This window comes from Amphimedon queenslandica, unplaced genomic scaffold (assembly GCF_000090795.2).
Source record: "Amphimedon queenslandica unplaced genomic scaffold, v1.1 AMPQUscaffold_13500, whole genome shotgun sequence".
NCBI lineage: Eukaryota > Metazoa > Porifera > Demospongiae > Haplosclerida > Niphatidae > Amphimedon > Amphimedon queenslandica.
The window spans coordinates 268,363-292,383 of NW_003546264.1; the positions used below are offsets into that span (position 1 = coordinate 268,363).

The 24,021-nt window shown below is 36.4% G+C and overlaps 5 protein-coding genes across 7 annotated transcripts in view; 2 read left to right on the forward strand and 3 right to left on the reverse strand.

The window, feature by feature from the left end:
• The window catches only part of LOC109580242 (uncharacterized protein F58A4.6), a 24,265-nt gene extending 7,560 nt beyond the window's left edge, over positions 1 to 16,705 (reverse strand). The window contains exons 1-6 of one of the 3 annotated variants that reach the window (XM_019993218.1): positions 16,548 to 16,705; positions 16,375 to 16,489; positions 15,448 to 15,593; positions 13,004 to 13,052; positions 2,132 to 2,220; positions 1,117 to 1,336 (exon numbers count right to left, since the gene is read on the reverse strand). In XM_019993218.1, coding sequence (XP_019848777.1) covers positions 2,140 to 2,220; positions 13,004 to 13,052; positions 15,448 to 15,593; positions 16,375 to 16,489; positions 16,548 to 16,690 — 534 coding nt within the window. In that variant the 5' untranslated portion in view covers positions 16,691 to 16,705 and the 3' untranslated portion in view covers positions 1,117 to 1,336; positions 2,132 to 2,139. The other 2 variants (XM_019993219.1, XM_019993217.1) reach the window with 2 other exon arrangements.
• LOC100631941 (uncharacterized) lies at positions 3 to 1,198 on the reverse strand (the record flags this gene model as incomplete). Its single annotated transcript, XM_019993152.1, has 2 exons — positions 1,039 to 1,198; positions 3 to 937 (listed from the first exon to the last, which is right to left on the reverse strand). Coding segments are annotated over exons 1-2 (996 nt in total), but the record flags the coding sequence as incomplete, so codon positions are not given.
• Positions 16,706 to 16,848: 143 nt separating the features above from the next.
• Positions 16,849 to 21,240, forward strand: LOC100632067 (rho-related protein racA-like). The gene is made up of 9 exons (XM_011411877.2): positions 16,849 to 17,102; positions 17,169 to 17,274; positions 17,321 to 17,457; positions 18,982 to 19,108; positions 19,497 to 19,871; positions 19,946 to 20,366; positions 20,481 to 20,700; positions 20,837 to 20,984; positions 21,051 to 21,240. Exons 1-9 carry the CDS (start codon positions 16,910 to 16,912, stop codon positions 21,160 to 21,162), a joined length of 1,839 nt encoding a protein of 612 aa, XP_011410179.2. The 5' UTR covers positions 16,849 to 16,909; the 3' UTR covers positions 21,163 to 21,240.
• Positions 21,241 to 21,328: 88 nt separating this feature from the next.
• On the forward strand, positions 21,329 to 22,463 carry LOC100632192 (ficolin-2-like). Its single transcript, XM_019993221.1, has 3 exons — positions 21,329 to 21,570; positions 21,621 to 21,721; positions 21,768 to 22,463. Exons 1-3 carry the CDS (start codon positions 21,507 to 21,509, stop codon positions 22,326 to 22,328), a joined length of 726 nt encoding a protein of 241 aa, XP_019848780.1. The 5' UTR covers positions 21,329 to 21,506; the 3' UTR covers positions 22,329 to 22,463.
• LOC100632320 (mitochondrial basic amino acids transporter-like) lies at positions 22,393 to 24,005 on the reverse strand. Its single transcript, XM_011411879.2, has 4 exons — positions 23,877 to 24,005; positions 23,793 to 23,836; positions 23,608 to 23,733; positions 22,393 to 23,197 (listed from the first exon to the last, which is right to left on the reverse strand). The coding sequence occupies exons 1-4, from the start codon at positions 23,917 to 23,919 to the stop codon at positions 22,490 to 22,492; spliced, it is 921 nt and encodes a 306-aa protein (XP_011410181.1). The 5' UTR covers positions 23,920 to 24,005; the 3' UTR covers positions 22,393 to 22,489.
• Between the last annotated feature and the right edge of the window lie 16 nt (positions 24,006 to 24,021).

The window sequence follows — 24,021 nt, forward strand, 5'->3', positions numbered from 1 at the left end:
AAATCGTGTATGACAACAAGCTCCTCTATAAATTCCTTTCCAAACGAGTCGACGGAAGGTTTTAAAGTAGTGGGTCGATACCTTGAAGGAGCCGATCTTGCTTGACTGTGGTAGTAAGCTGATCCTTCGACTGCTGACATGTAGCCTGAATCAAACACTCTATCCACATGTGCTTGTACTGGTGATCCACTCCCTACTCGCCTGCAACTGGTGTTGATGGTGTAAGACTGAGGAGAAGGAGCAGGCCCATGGCGGGAAGGATGCCTAAATTGAGGCTGGGGTGGAAAGGGAAAGCTGGTTGCATCCGTGTCATATCCAGAGACATATGGCTCGTCAACTCGAGCTATCTCTGGCTCGCTCTGGTAGCCATTGTACTTCCTAGAAGGACGCACGTAAGAGAAAGGGATAAAGCCAGAGCTGCCATGCTTTGTGACGGCAAAGACCCAGTCATGGTTCCTGTACATGACCCGCACTCGCTGTCCCTTGCGGACAGAAAGCTCCTCGTTACAGCCGGGAGAGTAATCCCTCACTGCTGTCATCCTCAGGTTTGCTGGTCGGTCCTTGGTAGCTCTAGCTAGTATCTGTGTCTCGAATCCACCAGCATAGCTGCCATAGCCGCCATACTCTGACTGGTAGCCGCTTCCACCGTAAGAAGGAGTTGGAGGAGGAGGCACTCCTCTACAGCAGGCACCACTAGAAGAAGAGGCCCCGCAGTTGTTGCATTGTTGGGGTACAACTACAGCTCTTATGTCTCCATGATGGCTGTAAGCTGAGCGGAGAGGCTGCTGGGGGCTCCCTGAAGACATTGAGCTCCTTGGGCTGATGCTGCTGGGCCTCCCCGAGATGCTTTGGGATCGAGTGGTGTCGACCATTAGTGAGCTAGGAAGAATGTCCTGGAACTGTGATCCAGCCAACTTCTTGTCTTTCTTTTTCTCACCTATAACGAGAGAGTCAGTAGTGATTATCAATCAATGAAATGATACTCCATATGCTAATAGCAACACTATAATCCGTATCTCTCTCTCCTTGCGTTCTTACCTTTCTTCTTTGGTTTTTGAAATGGAGCTGGACATAAAGCAATCCTCAATATCTGAGACATCTCTGCTTCTTTTTCCCTGAAGTGTCACTTATCTCTTAAACTGCTAACTCGCGAAATAAACTTCTGAACTTGAGGACTGCTCCGCGGACTGCTCTTTTTATACTCTGCTGCCTTTCCCACCGAACCCCGGGAGTGAGTATGCCCGCGAAGTTCAATTTCATCGGTACATCAAAGGGAGTAGGTTTACAATAAAATCCTTTGAAGTTATCGGTAGCGACAGGCAGACAAGTCCACACTCTGTATAGTGAACAAAAGATCAGATCTGATAGGAGAAAGAGCACACAGGCCCCATTCAAGCAAAGGAAGTACTAACATACCCTGTAATGTTACCAACATCTTTTCTAAAAACTCATTATGAAATGATACGTAACAGCATTTAAAACGTGTATTATAAATAAAAGAATTTAACGAGTGATTTGCATGTATTTATATAAAGAAGGTCTCTCTTTAAATTCAAAGGAGGAGGTGCTCATATAAGATACATGTACATGTATTGCGCTAATTGCAGCCAGTTAATAAGGATTGTGCTTATTCCTGCTCCATCGCTAAATATGAAGTATTTTATTCTTGTTGATGACGCATCAATGGTTGTGATGATTGTCTCTACTATCAGTTGCCAATTGTCCTTTTTACCATCGAAAGACTTCAATCCATTGAGAAGGGAGACTTGTGAAGAAATGAATGAGTTTTAGCACAGAGGAAGAGAAAGGGCTACAACTCAAGGACGTCTTACGTATAACGTTAAAGTTTAATCATAAAGGTTCTCTTATAATAACCGTACAGGGTTTCTTAAAAGCATGTCCTCTCAGAGTAGGTGTTATAGTAAAGTAATTATAGAAAAATTGATGACAAGTACATGTACATGTGCATGTACATGTGCATGTAGGATGAATGACCTTTGGACTAAAGTACAAGTTAGGTCTTGTACCACATGAATCAAGGACCTATAATTATATTATCAATGCATGTAGATCTTTCCCTGTGTAGCCATACTGTTGAGCCAAGGGTACACTCAATTGGTTGTGAACTTACTTGAATTATTAACTTGATACAGTGAGCTTCTTTGAACCTTTCTTTATCTGTTTGTACTTGTTCCAAGCCGACAAACACATGTTTAGTAACTATAGAGAAAGAAAGGGAGAGAGAAGAAGGGATAAGATATTTGCGGCTTAAGATGAATAAACAATGGGAAACAATGGCACAGACAATGCTTTATTTACATAACCAAGACCAAAATAACAATCTAAATTCTCCCTTCAAGTCTAACATACTATCAGCCCTTTACAACCCTTGTATTCTTCTTGATAAAATGACAATAGCATATTTTATAATAAGAAGGAGACAACAGATGTGGCCTATATATGTATACACTACAAAAGGCACACTACACACTATGACTTGTCATTGAATGAAGGACAAGAGACAAAAAGACCACAGTCACCACTAATGTGTGTGGAAGCAGGTAACCAGTCCCCTATTCAGTATTGTTACTGTGGTAGACTAGTGGGTTAGACAGTCTGTGGTGGTGGTGGTGATATATCAACCAATATATCAGGAGTCACTGACTCTGTGTGTCTATTGTTTGATTTTGAAATAAAGTTTGGGAATGTCAGATTTAAGGAGCCCTACATGTAGGCTAAATATGAGAGGCCAAAGCTGAAATTGGGAGACCTAGACCAAATATGGAATATTCAATAGAGTGTTTGAGAGAGGGAGAGAGGGAGAGAGAGAGGGAGAGAGAGAGGGAGAAAGAGAGAGAGAGAGGGAGAGAGAGAGAGGGAGAGAAAGAGAGAGGCTTGATTCGTGTGAAAACTAACACAAAGGGAACCTAATAAATTCATCTCATTAACAATGGATGGTGCAAATATATTAATGAAGAGAAGGAGAGATGATGGCAGAGAGAGAGAGAGAGAGGCGATCAGAAACAAAGTGTCCCTTTTGGCTCTAGGGGCATATTGGCTCAACCAATTTAAAAGATAAAGGTAATTAATTGGCAACAACCTTCTTTTGCAGCCGTTTCGACACATGCACAACAAACAGCCCGTTACCATAGAAATGCCAATGTGCCCCGGCAACGAGTTACCGTGGTTACCATCTCCTTGTAGCTGTTAGGTAAAACAAAGCTAAGAAGGGCGATCTCGTGTTATCATAATTAACTATATAGAGTGACGCCTGTTTTGGCAAATTTCAATCATTTTACAATTATTGCATCATGAAGCATAATAATGTGTGGACTGGATTGAGAGCCATTGCCACATTTACATTTTATCACATTTTGTGACACCTTCCCTCCCTCCCTCCCTCTCTCCCTCTCTCTCTCTCTATTGTTTAGCCAGCTGCTGCATGTGCACATGCCTCCATCACAACAACTGATAAACAAACTTTATATTCTGTAATGAAAACATAAACCAAACCGGCAGCTGAAGTAAACTCTCTCTCTCTCGCTAGGCGATCAAAGAAATAACAAATGAAAACAGACACAATTAGATATAAACATGGACTTTATAAATACACACACACACACACACACACACACACACAGACATGAGAAGTAGTGGGTATTAGAATCTGATTGATAAGTAGCTGCCAGTAAGTTAAAGCTAATGATAATTGTGTGAAGACATTGGCACTTATTTCAAGTGATGAAGGATGAAAGAAAGGTATCCTTCTTTTCATCTCTTGTTCACAAGTCGGATAAGAATTAGCTCAAAACTTTCTTCACTTTTTATCAATGAGGAACTCTCTCCCTCTCACAGGAAAAAGGGAAACCAAAACCAGTTAATGAATGAACAAGCTATACACAGAGACAAGGATACATAGAGCATGTTTATAATGAAGAAAGAGACACAAAACAGTATATTATAAACATGTACATACTTGTATGCCTCACATACATGTAGCAACAGTTGCAGTGATATGGATACTCTTTTAATGTCATTTCTGGCAGTGTAGCAATCCTGTCTGCCATGCTTTCCCTTTGATCAGAGACAGTGCGAACCAAAAATCAATAACATAGAATATTTAATGATAGACCAGCTGCTCCAATATATTCCCATGACAACAGTAAAGCAATGTACAGTCTCATTACAAAGAGGCTGGCTCTCCTACCTTCCTTTAAGCTCACTCACTCATGTAATACAGTACATAATGTTAACATGCCAGCCAACACTTGTACATGATCCCCAGTGGCATTAAGAAATGTCTATGGGAGCTACATTGTAGTATAGCATTATTTAATAATGGCTTATCATTGGAAGGGAAGGAGGGAGGGCTACATGTACATGGTTAGACGTTAATCTTGTAAAGACATTATTCTCTAATTATATTAATAATGTGAAGCTAGTACAAGCTATGGCACACTAGGAACAGACTATTGGGTGTGTAGATAAGACATGTAGCATCTATAATGAGGACACCTTTATAATGAGGGGATTTGTAATGTCCCAATTGGTATAAGCCTATACAAAAGTACCTCTGAAATGAGGACACCTCTGTATTAAGGACAGGTAGTGTGGGCTTAATGGTGTCCTTAATAAAGAGGCTACACTGTACATGTATTAAGGACAGGTAGTGTGGGCCCAATGGTGTCCTTAGTAAAGAGGCTACAATACTGATGGCTGCCCACTAGTGGTGTGTACATGTTGAGACTGTAGCTTAAGGTCAAATAAAATGACTCAAAAAGGCAATAATTCCATTAGGAGAGGAACTGACACACAACACAAACACACACACACAATTCAATTTGTCTTGATACTCAATAGAAGGTCCTGATGCTATTAAAGAAAGGATATGTCTTCCAACAATCAAACAATAACAATAAAGGAGACTGATATCAAATAGAGGCTATATTAGGACTGAGGGAGGAGAATAGGGTGGAATAGTGTGGTGAAGGAACAAGACCCTCTTCCTACTAATCAAAATAAACAAAGTGGAGGATGAGTGAATAGTATTAGGTATAAATCATGACGTACATGTACACGTATGCGATGCAGGGGGTCGGGGGCGTGGTATTTTAATGTATATACGTACACATATCAATTTGTGATTTCACAGCATTTAAAATAAAAATAAAATTAACATAATAAATTACAATGATAATAATAATGATAATAATGTATATGTATATCGCCATTAGCTCAGATGTAGCTGGACAAAGAAGCAAATACGTAATAAATAATAATTAATTGGCACTCGTTTCGAAAATAAATATTATATTTAAAACGTTCAATTATTAATAGGGCGATAAACAACAGCTGGAGGTAATAATGGTGATATCATGCAGTTCAGAGAATAGAGTGTGTGGTCAATTGTGACGGTAATGGGTAATCACCAGTCAGACACAGCCTGTGTGTAAACTAAGGGATACAACATACCATAAAATAATAATAATAATAATAACGTAATATTGTGCAGCTGTAAAAAGGGTAGAGAGAGAGAGAGAGAGAGAGAGAGAGAGAGAAGCCATTAGTCATGCATGCATAGTATAATAATTCGAATTATAAAACAGAAAATGAAATAAATACATTATTCCTAATATAAATACACACAAGCAATACATCATTATATACACAGTTATACAGCCGTGCATGGGATAAGAACACAGTATAAATACACTAATCCAATCAGACAAACAATGCCAGCCATTACAGAGAAGGCGTGGGTAAGTCTCAGATAATTAAATAAACTAATAAAAAGGAGGGAAATGGCAATCCAAGACCAGCTGCCTAAGGGCAAGGATTGATAATATCATTAATGGACACACAAGTATAGACATTATGAAATTAATAGTTACAGGCTTAGAGTACAGATAAGCATATTTAGACAATAAAATTTAAGCACTTTTATACACATGAGCAGGAATAATAGTGGGGACCAGTAAATCCCCAAAATCACTACACCTTTACCACAGGTAGACAGACAGGTACTTGTACATGTACTTGTAATTAATCCCAGTTTAGCCAAAGGCACATTTGATCAAAATATGGTCTACTGGCCATGTGTACAGTACATTATGTGTGTAGAGTGTTGTAGAGGGAGGGAGGGAGGGGGTTATGTCAAAGTGGCTATGAGTAATTAGCCATTAGTCTATTGGCTTGCTTTGTAGTTCTCTCTGTCGGTTCAAGCTGACCTCGCTCTTCAAAAAGGTTTATCATTTGGCAGCTGCTACAAAGCAAGAGGCTGCTACTAATAATGTCATGAATGATTAACTATGAAATGTAATACTTTTACTATGAAATACTCCCTTCTCCCTCTCTTTCTCTCTCTCCTTTCTCCCTCTCTCTGTCTCTCCTTTCTCCCTCTCTCTGTCTCTCTTTCTCCCTCCCTCCCTCTCCCTCTTGACTAATAGAAAATAAGATTGTTCATTTACAAGCCAAAGTCTAACCTATCTATAGGAAAAATGTTGTAAACTATTGACCTCGTCTCCATTACTACAGCCAAACTTTCCTTTCATCTGACTCCCCATAGACAAATACAGAAATCATACACAAACACTGATGGACATATATAGAGTATGTACTGCTAATATTAATTTTTTTAGATATTTATTTTTTAATTTCCTTTCAGACAGTCTGCAAGATACATGATGATAAATATTAAAAATAATAGAAAATAAATGTACATATACATGTATACTTGCATAATACGATCTATCAGGAAGTTTTTCGTGACTTTTAATTTGCTAAAACGTCACAATAATAATAATAATAATAATATTAACAGATAAAAGAAAACAATAACAATATTGTAGTATGCAGCAACAGTGACGCCAACATGTAAACAATAATTGGTGAATATTTGGAAAGTATCCAAATACCATTGAACAAGGAACCGTTACCATCGTAGGAGAGAGAGAGAGAGAGAGAGAGAGAGAGAAGTCAACAAAGCAGAACTATACAATCATATATGTACAAGTGTAACTTGTAAATTGCTGGAGACATAAACCATTCATGCAGTGTTGTAAAGTATTATTGCTAAAGTAAAAAATAACTCAACTGAATAGTACATGTACATGTACATCTGCCTTATAGCAATCAAAGACTTCAAATTTAAAAGGTCTAATTTAGATAAAAGCTACAAATACAGTACATACACACACACAGACATACCATGATAATAATAATAGTCATAAACAATGACATTCTTCAGTTATTAGGTTGTGCATATTTTAAATTTGTAGTCACCAGTACCTCAAAGCTAGCGGCTGCCGATAAAAGGTTTAAACGAGGCAGGTACACATACACGTACACGTAGGAGTTTACTCATTTATTTACTACAAGACTGGGTAAAGAGATAAAACTTTATGGAATTAACAAAATGAACACACACACACACATGTACCTGTATGTACATGTACTGTATTTAATATTAGTGAAATATTTAAGGGATAGATTAAATGTGTGTGTGAAAGAGAGAGGGAGAATTTTATAAATTGTGAAAATAGAATGTCCCTTACATAACCAGAACATATGTTAATCAGCTGATTATTGTGCTGTCAGACAGGATACTGATCAACTTGACTACAACAGAAATCCACCTTATGTACATATACTTATGCTGCGTAAAAAGTTTGAGATGATTCCGACTTTGATTTTTCAAGTTATGGCCACTTTTTAAAAGTAGTGAAGTTTTGGAAAAAAGCAAAGACTATAGTCCATGGTTTTTTCCAAAAAATGGCTCCAAAATCATCCCTAATTTTTATTACATTTTCTGATACATATTGATGTACTTATGCTATGTAGAAAGTTTGAGCCAATTCCAACTTCAATTTTTAAAGTTATGACCATTTTAATAAATACAAATTGATATACAAAAGTGGACATGCAGATCTGGATTCTGCAGTCCACTGTGTACTGGAACATGCAATGAATACTGTGTATTGCAACACTGGCAAGCAAAAAAATAATAAAATAATAACAATAATAATACAAGCTGATGTAAGGTTTGTAAGCATACAGAATGCTAGCTGTCATTATTAACATTAAGGATAAGCAAAAATACTGCTAATCAAGAATGATGGGGAAAGAAAGAGGGGAGAGGGTGGGAGGGGGATGTATAAGTGTGTGAAAGAGGAAGAGGGAGAGAGAGAGTAAGCGATGATAGTAAATGATAATGACAGGAAGTGATGATAGAACAAAGAAATGGAAGATTATATCCCACAAGACATGCAGACATCCCCAAAACATATCAGAAGAAGAAAAATCGCCTCCAAAATAACAAAAAGCAATCATAATTTTAAAAAGCAATGAATCAAGACTTAAATGCATAAATCAAATAGACTAGATCAAGAGTGATAAAGTACATGAACTACATGAACTGAGTGTAGTAATTCGTAATAGACTGACAATGGAAAGGAAATGTACTTACTGGTGGAGTAAAAGTAAACAACTGATGTAATACATGCCAGACCAAACAGATCAACACAATGAAAGTACAGTCTCTGTTATACAGAGGTGTCCTTTATGTGGAGGTTATTTTATACAGTAAGGAATGTAATTGGTACACTAGGTGCTGCCCGTTAAATGGAGGTGTGCGCTATAGAGAGTGTCCATTAAGAGAGGCTATATTAGTTAATTCACAATTCACTCTCAATCCTGGCCCTGGCCCATTGTTTATAGGGCAAAGTTTATCTTGGACCCAAAAGACACTATGACAGGCAGAGCAGGAGATAAAAGACACCACTAGGCCTACCCAGACAACCAAACCAGCCCACAAGGAGACCATTAGATACAGCAGCAGGAGAGGGAAAGAGGGAGGGATGGCATCCAGATTATAATAACACTGGACACCTCAATAAAGGAGAGGCAGAGGTTCAAACAGTCTCTTATAACAACCATTCTAGGACAATTGGGCTACAAGTTTAAATGTATTTCTGGGTCAAAAATGAATAACTATGTAGTTGTATATGAGTCATAAATACAGTAAAGGTGTTTAGATGTATACATCAATGACATACATGTACAAGTAATATTGAAAGAGAAAGAGAGATAAGAAGATTCCTGTACATGTAGTATTAAAGTTACTACTCCTGCTATTAAGAATATATTAATGTAGATGTTTGTGGGTTGAGCATCAGCCAAACAGAAGTGTCCCTTTTCTTTAAGGATTGGCTTTGTACACATAAAGGAGTAGTGTGTGGTTTTGGCAGTGAATGAAGTTCTCATAGTCTAGCAACCTTTCATCTTATACCATCAGAAAGAGAGAGGAAAGACACAATACTGAGAACCCTGTACTGTTTATACATGCACATTATACCTTGTATGTGTAGTATTAAGACTGAGAGTATAATAAACAGGACAATATGGCTCCTAGCTGTTACTTAGAAATTCAAAAACCAACCACCTGCTATTGGAATATGGCTTAATTTACAGAAAATAAATTTATGTGAAGAATTCAAAGCATGGAGAAGAATAATAAGTTATACAAGCAAAAATAGTTTGTACTCCATTCCTCTAAGTCATTACTCAGAAATATGCCCTTGAGGAGACTAAAGAGGAAGAGTTCAAAGGCTATGGCTATAGTATTAAAGATACTTGGACATACACAATTGCTAAACAAGCAGATAAAAGAAAGAACTGGATGTGTGTATACTTGAAGGATAAGTCACTCCTGGGAAGGAGGAGGGGCCAGCCTCTTTTAAACTAGTCCTATCAAAAGTGCACTTTATATAAACTATTGGTTATACACAGCTGGTCTGTGAGTGCATTAATTGTAATGGAATTATGCTAATGGAACAATAATAACAAGAAGATGAATATAAAGCAGTTTAAGTGAACTTAAAAGAACTACTTATAATACGGTACATGTGTCAATAATTAATGTTAGACCTCCATACATGTAGGTAGGTATACATTTAACGTAAGCAGCTGCAATAGAAATTGAACCCGGCCGCTATAATGTTTATAATAGTCAAGATACACTGTACACAAGTACCAGTGCAGGCGGCATGTGAAAGATCAAAGGAGATTTATCAAAGCATCTTTATCATAACATAATACAATATATACACACACACACACAGTGAATAACCTAGCACTGGAAACCATAACATATACAAAGAGGGAGAGAGAGAGAGAGAGAGAACTTTGCATCCATACAGTGTACATGTATACTAATGTATTATACAAGAAAGAAATGTCAATTAAATAGAAAAAATGCATGTCATATATCAATTAGAAAGGAATTAAGACACAAAGAGAGAGAGACATACAAGTACAAGTACATTATAATTATACTTTCATTCATTCATGACATTCACTGTATACCTCAGTGAGACAATAACACGCTAGGAGGTTAATAATGAGGTACTTATTAGCATCAAAGATGTGAGCAGCGACTAGTAATGAGATAATGGAATGACTTCATGTGAAAGAGTTGGTCACAGGGTTGCATTAGCTGCCCTGTGAAAACATCATTTGTAAACATGACATGTCAGCATGTACAGCAGACACTCATCACACACAAACTACATATGATTATACATTATACATATACATGTACAACATGATGTGCATGTACATGTATATGTACACATACATGTACATATACACATACATGTACATGCACATGTACATGTACGTGTGCTACATTAGACTGAAGCCTCTTGTGATGATTTAATTGTCTCCAAGACAGGATGGATAGGTAAAGGATATGGTGATTAGAAGACTGAGAGAGAGGGGGAGGGAGGGAGGAGGAGAGATAAAGATGGCTAATGATTATAATCACCTTACATTATCAGCAGAGGCTGTTAAACAATAATAAAATGATAAGACTTTCTGCAAATAAACATAACAAAAACAGACACCATTGGATGCATTAAAAGGTTGCCCTGAACTCTATCAGCCTCTCCTCCTCAAAGTACTTATCAATTTTCTTCCCTCCCTCTTTCTCTCCTTTACAATTTAGACCCACACTGTCTCTATCCCATTAAACTAACCTGGCTATAGTCCCTACCTTCCTCCCCCACTCTCTCTTCCTCCCAAAAACCTTTCAATCATTACATAGTGTACATGTACATGTAGTATGTACATTATAATAATTACACAGCAGCAGGCTTAGACCATGTTTCCATGGCAACATGGCTATCAAAATAAGCCACTAATGGAGTGAGGGACTAATGAAGAGAACCACAAAACATGTCAGTGGATAATTAATGGAGGAAGACTATCAAGAGACTTGAAGTCTGTTGAAATTATAATCAGATAAAGACAGCACACTTAAATTGAACCATGTCATGCATGCAGCAGCTAAACAAGAAGGATACAGCATCATTAATACACAATGTCAGGTCCAGCTGGGTACTAACATACTTCATATCATTAATATCATTATACATGAACACATACAGTGAGAGCTGATAATAGATACAAAAGGATACAATAATGTTATTTATTATGTCTGAGATAGACAAAAGTACACTGGCTCATATCAAAGATGAAACTACTTAAAAGTTAGACACATCAAGTTACATCACACAGAGACACATCCCCCCAACCATTCAGGCAATAGCACAATGGATCCTCTAGAAATTAACACACACTATAATGGACACAATGAAGGAATAAAGGTACATAATACCAAGAGTAGATAATACCTGTTCTTAATTGCTATAATGTATGACAGTGGGTAGCTTAAGCTATTAAAATTTGGTGCTAATTTTTGAATGACAAAGTGCAGGTGGGGTCTAAATTAAGGTTCCTGTACATGTTTACACTATGAAGTGTTAAAACCTTAAGCTACAGTACACATGAAAGGTTTTTTACACAAAAACTACAAAATACATTAGCAATAAACTGGAGGGAAAGGGAGACTGGGTTATCTGGACACGAAGACACAACAAACCAGTCTAACCTGTCTATAGACGCCGTGATGCACAGGTATAGACAGACGTTGTGAAATCATACGAAATTTTGGGTGGATGTGACTGACCTTGCTGCCAATCAACAAAGCTATAATAATTTCTTATTATTATTATATATGAGAGTATTTAGAGAGAGGGACAAGGAAAGAGAAAAGAAGAAAGAGAGAGAAAGAGGAAAATAACAAGGAAGGATGGTAAAGGATGGTGAACCATAAGAGAAGACACTTAAGTGGTCTTCAACCTTCACCATACAAACAAGAGTCATACCCACCACTAAATCAAGTGGTTGGCTAGAGCTACAAATGAGATTATATGTACATGTACACATGTACATGTATGTATTCTTGAGGTGAAATGGTTAAGAGATCGATAGTGCTAAGGATAGTAAACAATTGGATTTGAAACTTGAGCCTATACCAGTATTACCAGACTAATGGAAGCCTTGAGAGTGAGAGTATGTAATCACCAATTGAAGCTTATCACTACTACCAAGACCAAAGATACCACAATATATCAATACTGCTAGAAAGTACCCTACCTTAAGTATAATGTATATACATATAAGCTACATGTACATCATAATAATGTTAAATCCTAATGTACATGTACATGTACATGCATGAATACATGTATGTACATGATGTGTCATTATTATTATCATCATGAGTAACCACAGAGCTAAGAACCCACACAGGGTACTGAAAGCATATGACATGAGAACCCTTACCTGAGCACTAGCACTTATCCCGTTATCATTAGGAAACCTTAAGAACCTCTCTCTCTTTACTACCACTACTACTATTACGTATTAATGTATATGTACATGTACATGTATTGTATTTAAAAGTCTAATGGGCATACTATAATAAGAAGTAGAGAGAGATATTGCATTAAATGATTCCATTATAGTACAAATTAAGCTATCAGATCAAACTATATGTACATACACATTACATGCAATTGTATTGATACACTACTGTATATGGTTATAATTAGGGCCAGAACACTGTACATGTACATGCACATGTACATGTACATGTGCTTACTTTTCTGTCTGGTTCTGAGGTTTGTGTATTCAAGTTATGATACTCCTCTCTATATTGAATAAGGAAATAAAAGATAAGGATAACTACTGACATTAGAGAAAGAGAGAGAGAGGGGGAGGGGGAGGGGAGGGAGAAAGGACAGAGGACAGGTGCATGAACCAATTACATAAAATAAACAACTCATAGCACAGAAACAATTGGTGTTAAATAAAGGTAAACAATCAGAACAAGAAACACACACAGTAAGAGATAGTGCCTGACCAAGAGAGAGAGGGAGAGGCCTACAGATACACTGTACATGTACAATTTAAAGAAAACAATAGCACCTGCCACTAAAGGTTTAAAAGCAAGTATGATTATATAGACACCATCACAAAAACAATGAAACTGGCATGTTATACATGTAGTATCATTAGTATGTGTGTTTTGGCGCACAAGTACATGTACATGTACATGTAGCAGCTGGGGGGATGTGGATAGCNCAAGGCTTGAGCTTTGAAGTCATTGTGTGATAGTGTAGTGTGGGAAAGTATATAAACATGTCCATTATGAAAGAAAACAAAGAGTGAACTTTGCGAAACAATTGGGATAAAGGTATTCCTTTGATCCATTGTCAATCCAGATTCAATATGAGATAATGAACACATAATCTTATAATTTATTGATTAATTACCTACTTAACATGTACATACTTATATGTACATGTACAGTGTAGCCTCTTTATTAAGGACACCATTGGGCCCACACTACCTGTCCTTAATACATGTACAGTGTAGCCTCTTTATTAAGGACACCATTGGGCCCACACTACCTGTCCTTAATACATGTACAGTGTAGCCTCTTTACTAAGGACACCATTGGGCCCACACTACCTGTCCTTAATACATGTACAGTGTAGCCTCTTTATTAAGGACACCATTGGGCCCACACTACCTGTCCTTAATACATGTACAGTGTAGCCTCTTTATTAAGGACACCATTGGACCCACACTATATACCTGTCCTTAATACATGTACAGTGTAGCCTCTTTATTATAAGGAGAGTCCATTGATGTCCCTAATATCCAGAGGTGTTTCTACCACAATAGTGGCCTATAGAGTTGAACACTAAAGGGCCACCAGCCATGAGCAGCTGTTTAAACAGATAAAAGAGGGAAAAAAGCACATGATTAATAGCTCCAGGGCACTACTACCAACTGTACATGTACATGTGATGTACATGTGCCTATGAACAGGTACAGAACGTGTAGTAAAAGAAACTCTACAGTTCATGAATATTCGTGCAGACATTAAAGGCTGGGAGATAGAAATGGTGAAAGACAACATTACTAAAACAAAGTGAACAGGTTATTATTATAATGTGTCTATAGCAGTAGGTTCTAGACTGTAAACGTACACAAGAATCAGAATCAACACACCACACCCACACCACGCAATACATTATACATGTACTTGAACAGCTGGTAAAGCGTTTCCATTAGCCTTCCATTAGAAACATTATAAGTTAGTGAATATTATTATTATCCACTCTTTTTATTATTAATGAGGATAGGAAATTAGCTGAAAACATCTGTAATTACATTTAAGACAGCTCCAATACTAAGAATTTAACATGACATCACTTCACTATCATTACAACTACAGTGTATGATGCACTGCTGTGTAATGCACGTACTTCTATGGTACAATAACAAAGTACTGCTACTAGTGTCGCTACATAATGTGTACACTATCAGTAGATTTCATCTCTTTGCCTCTCTCTCTCTCTCAGCCACAACAAAAAAGGAAAACCCAAATAGTCTGTGATATGTTCCAGGAAAGGAAGGAGTAGATCAGTGAAACGTGAGATGAGTATATTAGATTATTAGAAGGTGATAGAATTTCACTTTTGTACACGTATGTATCATGATTGTCCTCCTCTCTCTCTCTCTCTCTCTCTCTCTCTCTCTCTCTCTCTCTCTCTCTCTCTCTCTCTCTCTCTCTCTCTCTCTCTCTCTCTCTCTTCATAATGTAAACTGAATAGGCTACAAGAATGCTGGCTAATAATAATAATAATAATAATAATAATAATAATAATGATGATGATAACTATACTTAATTAAATTTAGCTCACTATGCCAACCTTGAGGTTTGTATAATCAAATTGAAAATAATAATTATTAATTAGTTCAAATGAGCGGAGACAAGGCTACAGAAAGAGGTCAAACTGTTAGACAAAACAATAAAACTAACAGAGACAAAACAAGCAAGATAAAGACCACAATCATCAACATAATAATAATAATAATTATTATTATTATCATTGTTATTATTATTAGTATTATTGATTATCTTTATCTGGCATTGGGATCCATTATAAGACTAACAATCGCTATTATATTAATGTAGCAACATCTGTCTTTATATTTAAATAAATCCCCCCTCTCTCCTCCTCCTCCTCTTACTTGATGATAGTCTTTGCTTCTTTTAAGTTTTTAAGTTGCAAGTGAGAGAAGGCAAGGTACAGGCGACACCTACACATCATCACGTGGTCTCCTTTCTCATGAGACAATTCGTACTGTCTACGTGATATCAACCCAGCCTCTGCTGCCTAACAAATAATAATAATAATAATAATAATAATAATAATAATAATAATAATAATAATAATAATAATAATAATAATAAATAGTATAAATAATAATAAAGAAATTAGAAGTACATGTATATATAATTGATGTACAAATTAAGAAAGGAGAGAGAGAGCCAAAAATACTACAAATTCTTCTATCTTATAATTGCCCATCCTTACACACAAGAACACACACACACACACACACACACACACACACATAAAAGTCAACATTTGCATGATGTATACATGTACATGGATTCTATGGGCTATCACAAGATAGTACTTGTGACTCATTAATGGATCTGATTACACTCACAGAGGAAGACAAAGAAACCTTCTAAGGATATTTCAAGGATGAATTAACATTAGTTGAGTGATTGAGTGTGTGGGCGGGACCAGCAGGAACCACAACCAGCTGTTAATGTTTAGCCCATAAGTAATTAGTGAAATACATGTACATGTACATGTACTTGTAGACAAGCAGTCAGACAGAGAGGGAGGGATAAAGGAGGTTACTTTGTCTACAGCTTTTGCTTTGATTTAATAATAACATACATATATCCATTTAGGATTTTTAATTTTCATTTTTAACATCCCATGACAGTGTTGATTATACAAAAATATTGATCAATATTTCTATACATACGTCAGACAGTTTAATATCAACAATCAGTACTAAATTAACGCAAAAATAACACCATTTTAATACAGCTACCAATGGTTTCTTAACGCAACATTAACACGATATTTAACATACATGTCTTAGGGTGGTTTCTCCAAGAGAGGAATGTGCCCCACCTAGTGTATTACACCAAGCCAGTAACGTCTGTATCTTCACTTCATTGTATATTAATACCATTAACCTCATGCACCTTTAAAATTAATAATACCAAATAAAATTAATTATAATTAATTTTATTATTTTGTTACCATGGTCTGTCAGCTTTCCATCTCACGCCTAAGGATTCGTCATGTATTTTTAGTGATTGTTCCTCGAGATTGGACTCATTCTCAGGTTCAGAAGAGTCGATATTTAATGAAATGTTTAAAGAAATGTTTGACTGCGACGCCATTTTTAACGAGTAGGTGGAGTTAGCCTGCCTATTATAGTTATAAACTTATTAATATTAGTTAACTTTAATTAATATAACAGTTAATTAACTAATTTATAATGATGTAATATATTTGTGCTAAAAATAACATGTTCTAAAAATAGACTTCGTTTCAACATAAAAATGGCTGCAAAATGCCAAGATCATTCTTAATTATTTTCTATAGTTTACTTTATAAGCATGGCCTCTTACGATTCTCCTAGACTTAAAATGGTTGTTGTTGGTGACGGGGCTGTTGGTAAATCTTGCTTCCTCATCTCATGGTCTAGTGGAAGCTTTCCCAGCGAATATGTTCCAACTGTCTTTGATAATTATGCTATGGACAAATTTGTAGAAGGCCATGGGAATGTTATATTAGCAGTTTTTGACACAGGTGAACTAAGACTGATCCTGTAGAGTAGGAAATAGATTTTGAACTGATTTTTTCATTTTTCTGCAGCTGGACAGGAAGACTATGATAGATTGCGTCCATTAGCTTATCCTGAAACTGATGTTATATTAATGTGTTATGACATATCCAACAGATCGTCTTTTGAAAATATAAAGTAAAGATAGCTTTAACCTTTTACAAGTATTTATCTGCATCGTTAGATCAAAATGGCTTCCAGAAGTGAGGCAATACATTCCTGATGCTCACGTAGTTCTGCTAGGACTCAAAAGTGATCTGAAGGACACTGCCCATAGCATAGTGACTTATGATGAGGGATACCAGCTGGCAAGGGAGGAAGGTACATTATCATACATATTGAATCATTGATGTACTTATGCTGTGTAGAAAGTTTGAGCTAATTCTGACTTCAATTTTTCAAGTTGTGACCATTTTTTAAAAACGGCAAAATTCTAAAAAAATCCCTGTACTATAGCCCATGGTTTTTTCCAAAAAATGGCTCCAAAATCACCCCCACTTTTTATTACATTTTTTGATACATATTGATGTACTTATGCCGTGTAGAAAGTTTGAGACAATTCCGACTTCAATTTTTAAAGTTATGACCATTTTTTAAAAAACGGCAAAATTCTGAATAATACCCTGTACTATAGCCCATGGTTTTTTCCAAAAAATGGCTCCGAAATTACCCCCAATTTTTATTACATTTTTTGATACATATTGATGTACTTATGCTACGTAGAAAGTTTGAGACAATTCCGACTTCAATTTTAAAAGTTGTGACCATTTTTTAAAAACGGCAAAATTCTAAAAAAATCCCTGTACTATAGCCCATGGTTTTTTCCAAAAAATGGCTCCAAAATCACCCCCACTTTTTATTACATTTTTTGATACATATTGATGTACTTATGCCGTGTAGAAAGTTTGAGACAATTCCGACTTCAATTTTTAAAGTTATGACCATTTTTTAAAAAACGGCAAAATTCTGAATAATACCCTGTACTATAGCCCATGGTTTTTTCCAAAAAATGGCTCCGAAATTACCCCCAATTTTTATTACATTTTTTGATACATATTGATGTACTTATGCTACGTAGAAAGTTTGAGACAATTCCGACTTCAATTTTTAAAGTTATGACCATTTTTTAAAAAACGGCAAAATTCTGAATAATACCCTGTACTATAGCCCATGGTTTTTTCCAAAAAATGGCTCCGAAATTACCCCCAATTTTTATTACATTTTTTGATACATATTGATGTACTTATGCTACGTAGAAAGTTTGAGACAATTCCGACTTCAATTTTTAAAGTTATGACCATTTTTTAAAAAACGGCAAAATTCTGAATAATACCCTGTACTATAGCCCATGGTTTTTTCCAAAAAATGGCTCCGAAATCACCCCCAATTTTTATTACATTTTTTGATACATATTGATGTACTTATGCTGTGTAGAAAGTTTGAGCCGATTCCGACTTCAATTTTTCAAGTTATGGCCATTTTTTTAAAAACGGCAAAATTCTGAAAAATACCCTGTACTATAGCCCATGGTTTTTTCCAAAAAATGGCTCTGAAATCACCCCCAATTTTTATTACATTTTTTGATGCATATTGATGTACTTATGCTGTGTAGAAAGTTTGAGCCGATTCCGACTTCAATTTTTCAAGTTATGGCCATTTTTTAAAAAACGGCAAAATTCTGAAAAATACCCTGTACTATAGCCCATGATTTTTTCCAAAAAATAGCTCCAAAATCACCCCCAATTTTTATTACATTTTTTGATGCATATTGATGTCTTACGTAATTCTGTAATAATTTTAAATCATAATTACAGTATTATTATTATTATTATTTATATTTTCTAGTGTTGTCTGGTTTTCATGAGGTCAGTTCTTTACGGCACCAAGGACTTGAAGAGGCTATGCACACGGCCATCATTAACGGTTTATCAGACAAGAAGAAAAAGAAAAGATTCAATTTATTCAAAAGAAAGTAAGTACAATAGAACCTCATTCTGTTTGAATTACTAATACCACTTGTATTTTTAAAACTTACTTTTATTTCCTTGGAAAATTTGCTATTTTTAAGTGCATTATTTAATATTATAATTATGCTTATACTTATTATTATTATTATTATTATTATTATTATTATTATTATTATTATTATTATTATTATTATTATTATTATTATTATTATTATTATTACTATGAACAAATGGAAGAACAGCAATAGCAGTCACAAAATAATTTATAATAAGTTGAAATTTAAATTTATATGAAATAAGTTAAAAATTAAGGATAGAAGGGTTAATAGGAGCATCATCTTCAATTATTATTATTATTATTATTATTATTATTATTATTATTATTAATTACAGGAAGTCCTCCAAGTCCTCAGAGCCGGCAGTACCTCCCCCTCCAGTGATGCCTGAGAACACCCGTGCTCCGTGGATCAACATCACCTCCTCAACGTTAGCCAGCGACTGGTCCAAACTCATCGACCACACCCAATTCTCTGATGTTGTTATTCATTTAAGTAACAAGAGGTACCACGGACATCGGTACATCCTATGTACAGCATCTGATGTCATGAGGAGGTTATTGGGCGTACCGTTGTCCCAGTTTAAACCCAGTGAGAGTCTATCGGAGTATGAGTGTCCCCAGTGGTCACTGAAGAGACTAACGGAGCTCACATTTGATACTATTAATAACGGACAGGAGGAAGGGTTTGTGTCGATTGTGGCTGAGAACCAGTGAGTGAATTGCATGAAAAAAATTTTTTTAATAAAGAAAATCATTAAAACAAATGATTCTCTCTTCTTAATAGATCATCTTCTAATTCACTGCCTACAGTTCATGTAACATTGGATGAGGAGCTGTTCACTGAGACTGCTCTAAAGAGATGTCTGGAGTTTTTATACACTGGATCCATCACGGTTGATAAAATCAGCGAAGAACTAGATGAAACGATAAAGGCAGCTGGTCTCCTCAATCTACCGGAACTCATAATAATATGCAAGAATGCTCAAAGTGATCAAGAGTTCCTTAACCCTAGTATCGGTACTTGGCTCAATGATCGTAACAGCTCCATAGCTAAAGATCTCTTCTTCAATAAGACCTTCCTCTCGGATGTGGAGTTCCTTGTTGAAGGAGTGACCGTACCTGCACACAAGATAGTTCTGACGACCAGGTGTGACGTACTGGCGGCCATGTTAACCGGAGGATTCTCTGAAACCAACACTCATCAAGTTAGTATCACATTGACCTATTTGAGTATCAATATTTGTCCTGTTTTTTCTTATTTTTTAAAGTATATCTACATGTCATTCTTTGCTAATTTTTTGTCATTATTTTTTTCTCAGATTGAGATACCAGAAGTATCCAGTGAAACATTTCTGGCAATGCTAGAGTATCTCTACACTGATCACAGTCCGATTGAAGAGACTGACAGTGTTGGTATCATGATCCTCGCTAATCAATACGTACAGCCCAGACTCAGTTCACTCTGTCAGTTGTACGTCACTAAACAGGTTGACAAAGCATGTGCCAAGTCCATAGCTGAAGCTGATATTAACATTATTGGTAAGAATAGTGTGATATTATACTTTTCATTGCATGTCCTCATTGCTGTATTTTAATATACCTTTTCAATGATTTTTTGTTAGTAATTTATTAAGGATCCTCCCTATTTGATTTGTTATTATTATTATTATTTTAGATCTTCTCCTACTGTCTCAGCTACACAATGCTGACCAGTTGAGTGGCTGGTGTCTTCACTTCATATCCAGCAATTATCTTGTGTTTGAGAATAAAGACCAGTTTAAACAACTTGAAACTGAAAATAAAGAATACATTGAGAAACACAGGTACAATTAAACAACCATTGACTTTTGAATATATCTTATTATTTTTTTTGATGTCTCCGTTGTTAGGTGGCCTCCTGTCTCTTATTTGGAGGCAATGGAGGAGTATCAGAGACAGTATGGTAGTGATGAGGAGATCAGTGGAGGGAAAAAGAAACGAGAGAAATGTTCTGTTATGTAAAATAACTGTATAAATTTTTATTTCCATTTTTTATAATTTTAAGTATATATTTATGTATTGCAACAGCTAAAAACTTAATTTATTATAAATGGATTCGATGGGGCGAGCCATGAAACTGATAAAGGAGTTGCCAAGTTTATCCATTGCGTACACTGTCCTGTAGTTTATCAGTGTGATGTGGGTTAATCTCAACCTTGCCAACAGTTTCACCCCATTTACTGAGAATCATCTCAACCTTGCCGACAGTTTCACCCCATTTACTGCAGGCTCACCCCCAATAAAGCAGAACAAAAGAAGGCACGATTAGACTATAGCTGCACAGTCAGTGATATTCTTTCAGCAAAATGTTGGCTCTCTTAATCATCATTTCTTGCATTTCTTTCATGAATGCTCTCTGCCCTGAAGAAAGTAACTTCCTTTACTTATTAAAAGCTCCAGCTCTTATTTCATTTTTATAGATTGTCCTCTTCCTCGAGATTGCAAGGATTGGTATGATCTTGGAGTAAGAAAGAGTTGTGTCTATCCAATATATCTTGAAGATAATGAGACCATGATAAAGGTATAAATGGCTGTCTTTGTAGTGCATTCATTTCTATTTGGTTTAGGTTTATTGTGATATGGAAACTGCAGGAGGTGGATGGACTGTTATACAGAGGAGAATGGATGGATCTCTTGATTTCAATCGGTACTGGTATGAGTATGAGAATGGATTTGGTAATGTTACTGGTGAATTTTGGCTTGGATTGAACTACATTGCTAAACTTTCCAGCAATTGTCGGACTACTCTGCGTGTAGAACTAGAAGATTTTGAGGAGGACAGGAGACATGCTGAATATTCATATTTTTATGTCAGTACATACAGGTATCAGCTATCAATTGGTGGGTACTCTGGCACAGCAGGGGATAGCTTATATGGTGGCTCATATAACACTCGACATAATAGGATGTATTTTTCCACTCGAGATTGTGACTATGACAGATATTATTCATCATGTGCTCGAGTACACAGAAGTGGCTGGTGGTTCAATAGATGTATGCAGTCAAATCTCAATGCTCCTTACAGTGAAAATCCACATGTTTCTTACCTTAGAGGTATCACATGGACTTCTTGGAAGGGTAGTTATTATTCGTGCAAGGGGACTGAAATGAAAGTTCGCTGCCGATAGATTAAGCAAGGCACAGTGTCTGCAGTTAGAACTTAATTAATGCTGTTTTATACTTAAATAGAAGTTGCTGAATAACTTTTAAGACTGTTTTTTGTATTTTTTGACATAAGTTACAAATAAAAATTGTAATAAAAATAAATTATAATAACAACATTAAATCATCAAGTCCATGGCCAGTATCTCTTAACATACTCTACACTCGGTAGCAATGCAAACCCGTTGAGAAACCCTCTCACCAGACAAGGATTGATTCCTTTATAGAATACACCTGGTCCATATCCTTTGAACAACTTCTTAATGCAGTCATAAGAGCCGGTATACTCTGCAGGTCCACGAACTCCGTCTCCTTGAAACTTTGTCTTTGGTACGTCAAACGGATAACTGGCAATCCAAACGACACAGCCGGTCATACCACCTGCTAGTCCCAACCAGAATGGACCCAGGCTGTCGCTAGAGCTGTTAGGACCTGCCATTGTTTCAGTGAAGAACCGAAACGAAGAGAAGTAAAGACTAAAGGCAGTGCATTCTCTACCGACAGTTAACCAGAACCCTTTCATTATTCCTCTCCTGATCCCATCACTCCGCCATATGTCCACTGTATTCTGCCACGGTCCCCTGTACTTCGGTCCCTTGCCACTTTCCCCCATCCCTTGCAGCTGCATTCTTAGCTTAATGAGCTCCATTGGACTGCAGACTGTTGATTGGACAAACCCTGCCACAAAACCTGATATAATTGAGTTAGTAGTTTTTAATTTCCCTCCTTCTGGTTGGAGTATCCTCATACACTGTCCTTCAACTGAGAATATCATTGCATTGATGATAGCTTGTCCTATTAATGGATACATCATTCCTTTGTATAGACCTCGTATCTAAAAATAGAAGAAGCGTCTAAAAATAACGCACAGTTTATAATCTTGGCATTGGGTGAGGCTCCTTACAGCTCAAAGTGTTAACATAATGTGAATTATCTTACAGGCATTGATGCTTACTCAGTCAAAGCAACAATACCTATAGATACTACTGGATCACAGTTTCTAGTTCTCTCTTCCTGTAGTACAGGATAGCCAAGAAATATTTATGTAAACAAATCACACGTATTAAATATGAAGTTATTCGTGTTTAGGTATAGCAGGCTACTATGAATCAGCAGTGGCTATCAAATTTCATCGTACAATAGATAATGCTGTGTCGGGTTTATCATCAATAATTTGCACACTAAATGACTGGGACCTTTCATTCCTAATAGATCTAGACAGTGAGTGTAGTTTAGCTAACTTACTCCTTCAGTTTTAAAAGTCTGCACAAAACAGTCAAAGCCATTTCTATAGACGATAGGATTCCTCCCAGCGGTAGCTGTAGCTCCATTACCATTGCCTTGGGTATCAATAAGAGCAACAATCCTTGACTACATGAAAGAAAGTATACACAACTCTTAACTCAAGACGGAAAGAGATGAGCTCCTACCTTTACTGTATCAAAAGGCTGACAGGCCAGTAGACCCACTCCACCTAAAGTAGGTTAAAGAAAGTTTCTTTTATGTTTACTTACCTCCAACGGCTCCTGCAGTTATATCTCTAACTGCTTCATTCATGATAAACAGAGTAAACCAGTCAAAATTAGGCGGTGAAGGTATTCATACACAGAGTGGAATGATGTTGTGTAACCACACACACACACACACACACACACCTCC

Bases quoted from the DNA above. Each gene is read 5' to 3' on its own strand.
- LOC100632320 (XM_011411879.2), bottom strand. From the start codon at position 23,919: ATGAATGAAGCAGTTAGAGATATAACTGCAGGAGCCGTTGGAG. The intron at 23,837-23,876 runs GTAAGTAAACAT...AACCTACTTTAG, and splicing joins AACTGCAGGAGCCGTTGGAG to GTGGAGTGGGTCTACTGGCC. The intron at 23,734-23,792 runs GTAGGAGCTCAT...TCTTTCATGTAG, and splicing joins AGCCTTTTGATACAGTAAAG to TCAAGGATTGTTGCTCTTAT.
- LOC100632192 (XM_019993221.1), top strand. From the start codon at position 21,507: ATGTTGGCTCTCTTAATCATCATTTCTTGCATTTCTTTCATGAATGCT. The intron at 21,571-21,620 runs GTAACTTCCTTT...TCATTTTTATAG, and splicing joins TGCTCTCTGCCCTGAAGAAA to ATTGTCCTCTTCCTCGAGAT. The intron at 21,722-21,767 runs GTATAAATGGCT...TATTTGGTTTAG, and splicing joins ATAATGAGACCATGATAAAG to GTTTATTGTGATATGGAAAC.
- LOC100632067 (XM_011411877.2), top strand. From the start codon at position 16,910: ATGGCCTCTTACGATTCTCCTAGACTTAAAATGGTTGTTGTTGGTGAC. The intron at 17,103-17,168 runs GTGAACTAAGAC...ATTTTTCTGCAG, and splicing joins ATTAGCAGTTTTTGACACAG to CTGGACAGGAAGACTATGAT. The intron at 19,872-19,945 runs GTGAGTGAATTG...TCTTCTTAATAG, and splicing joins TCGATTGTGGCTGAGAACCA to ATCATCTTCTAATTCACTGC.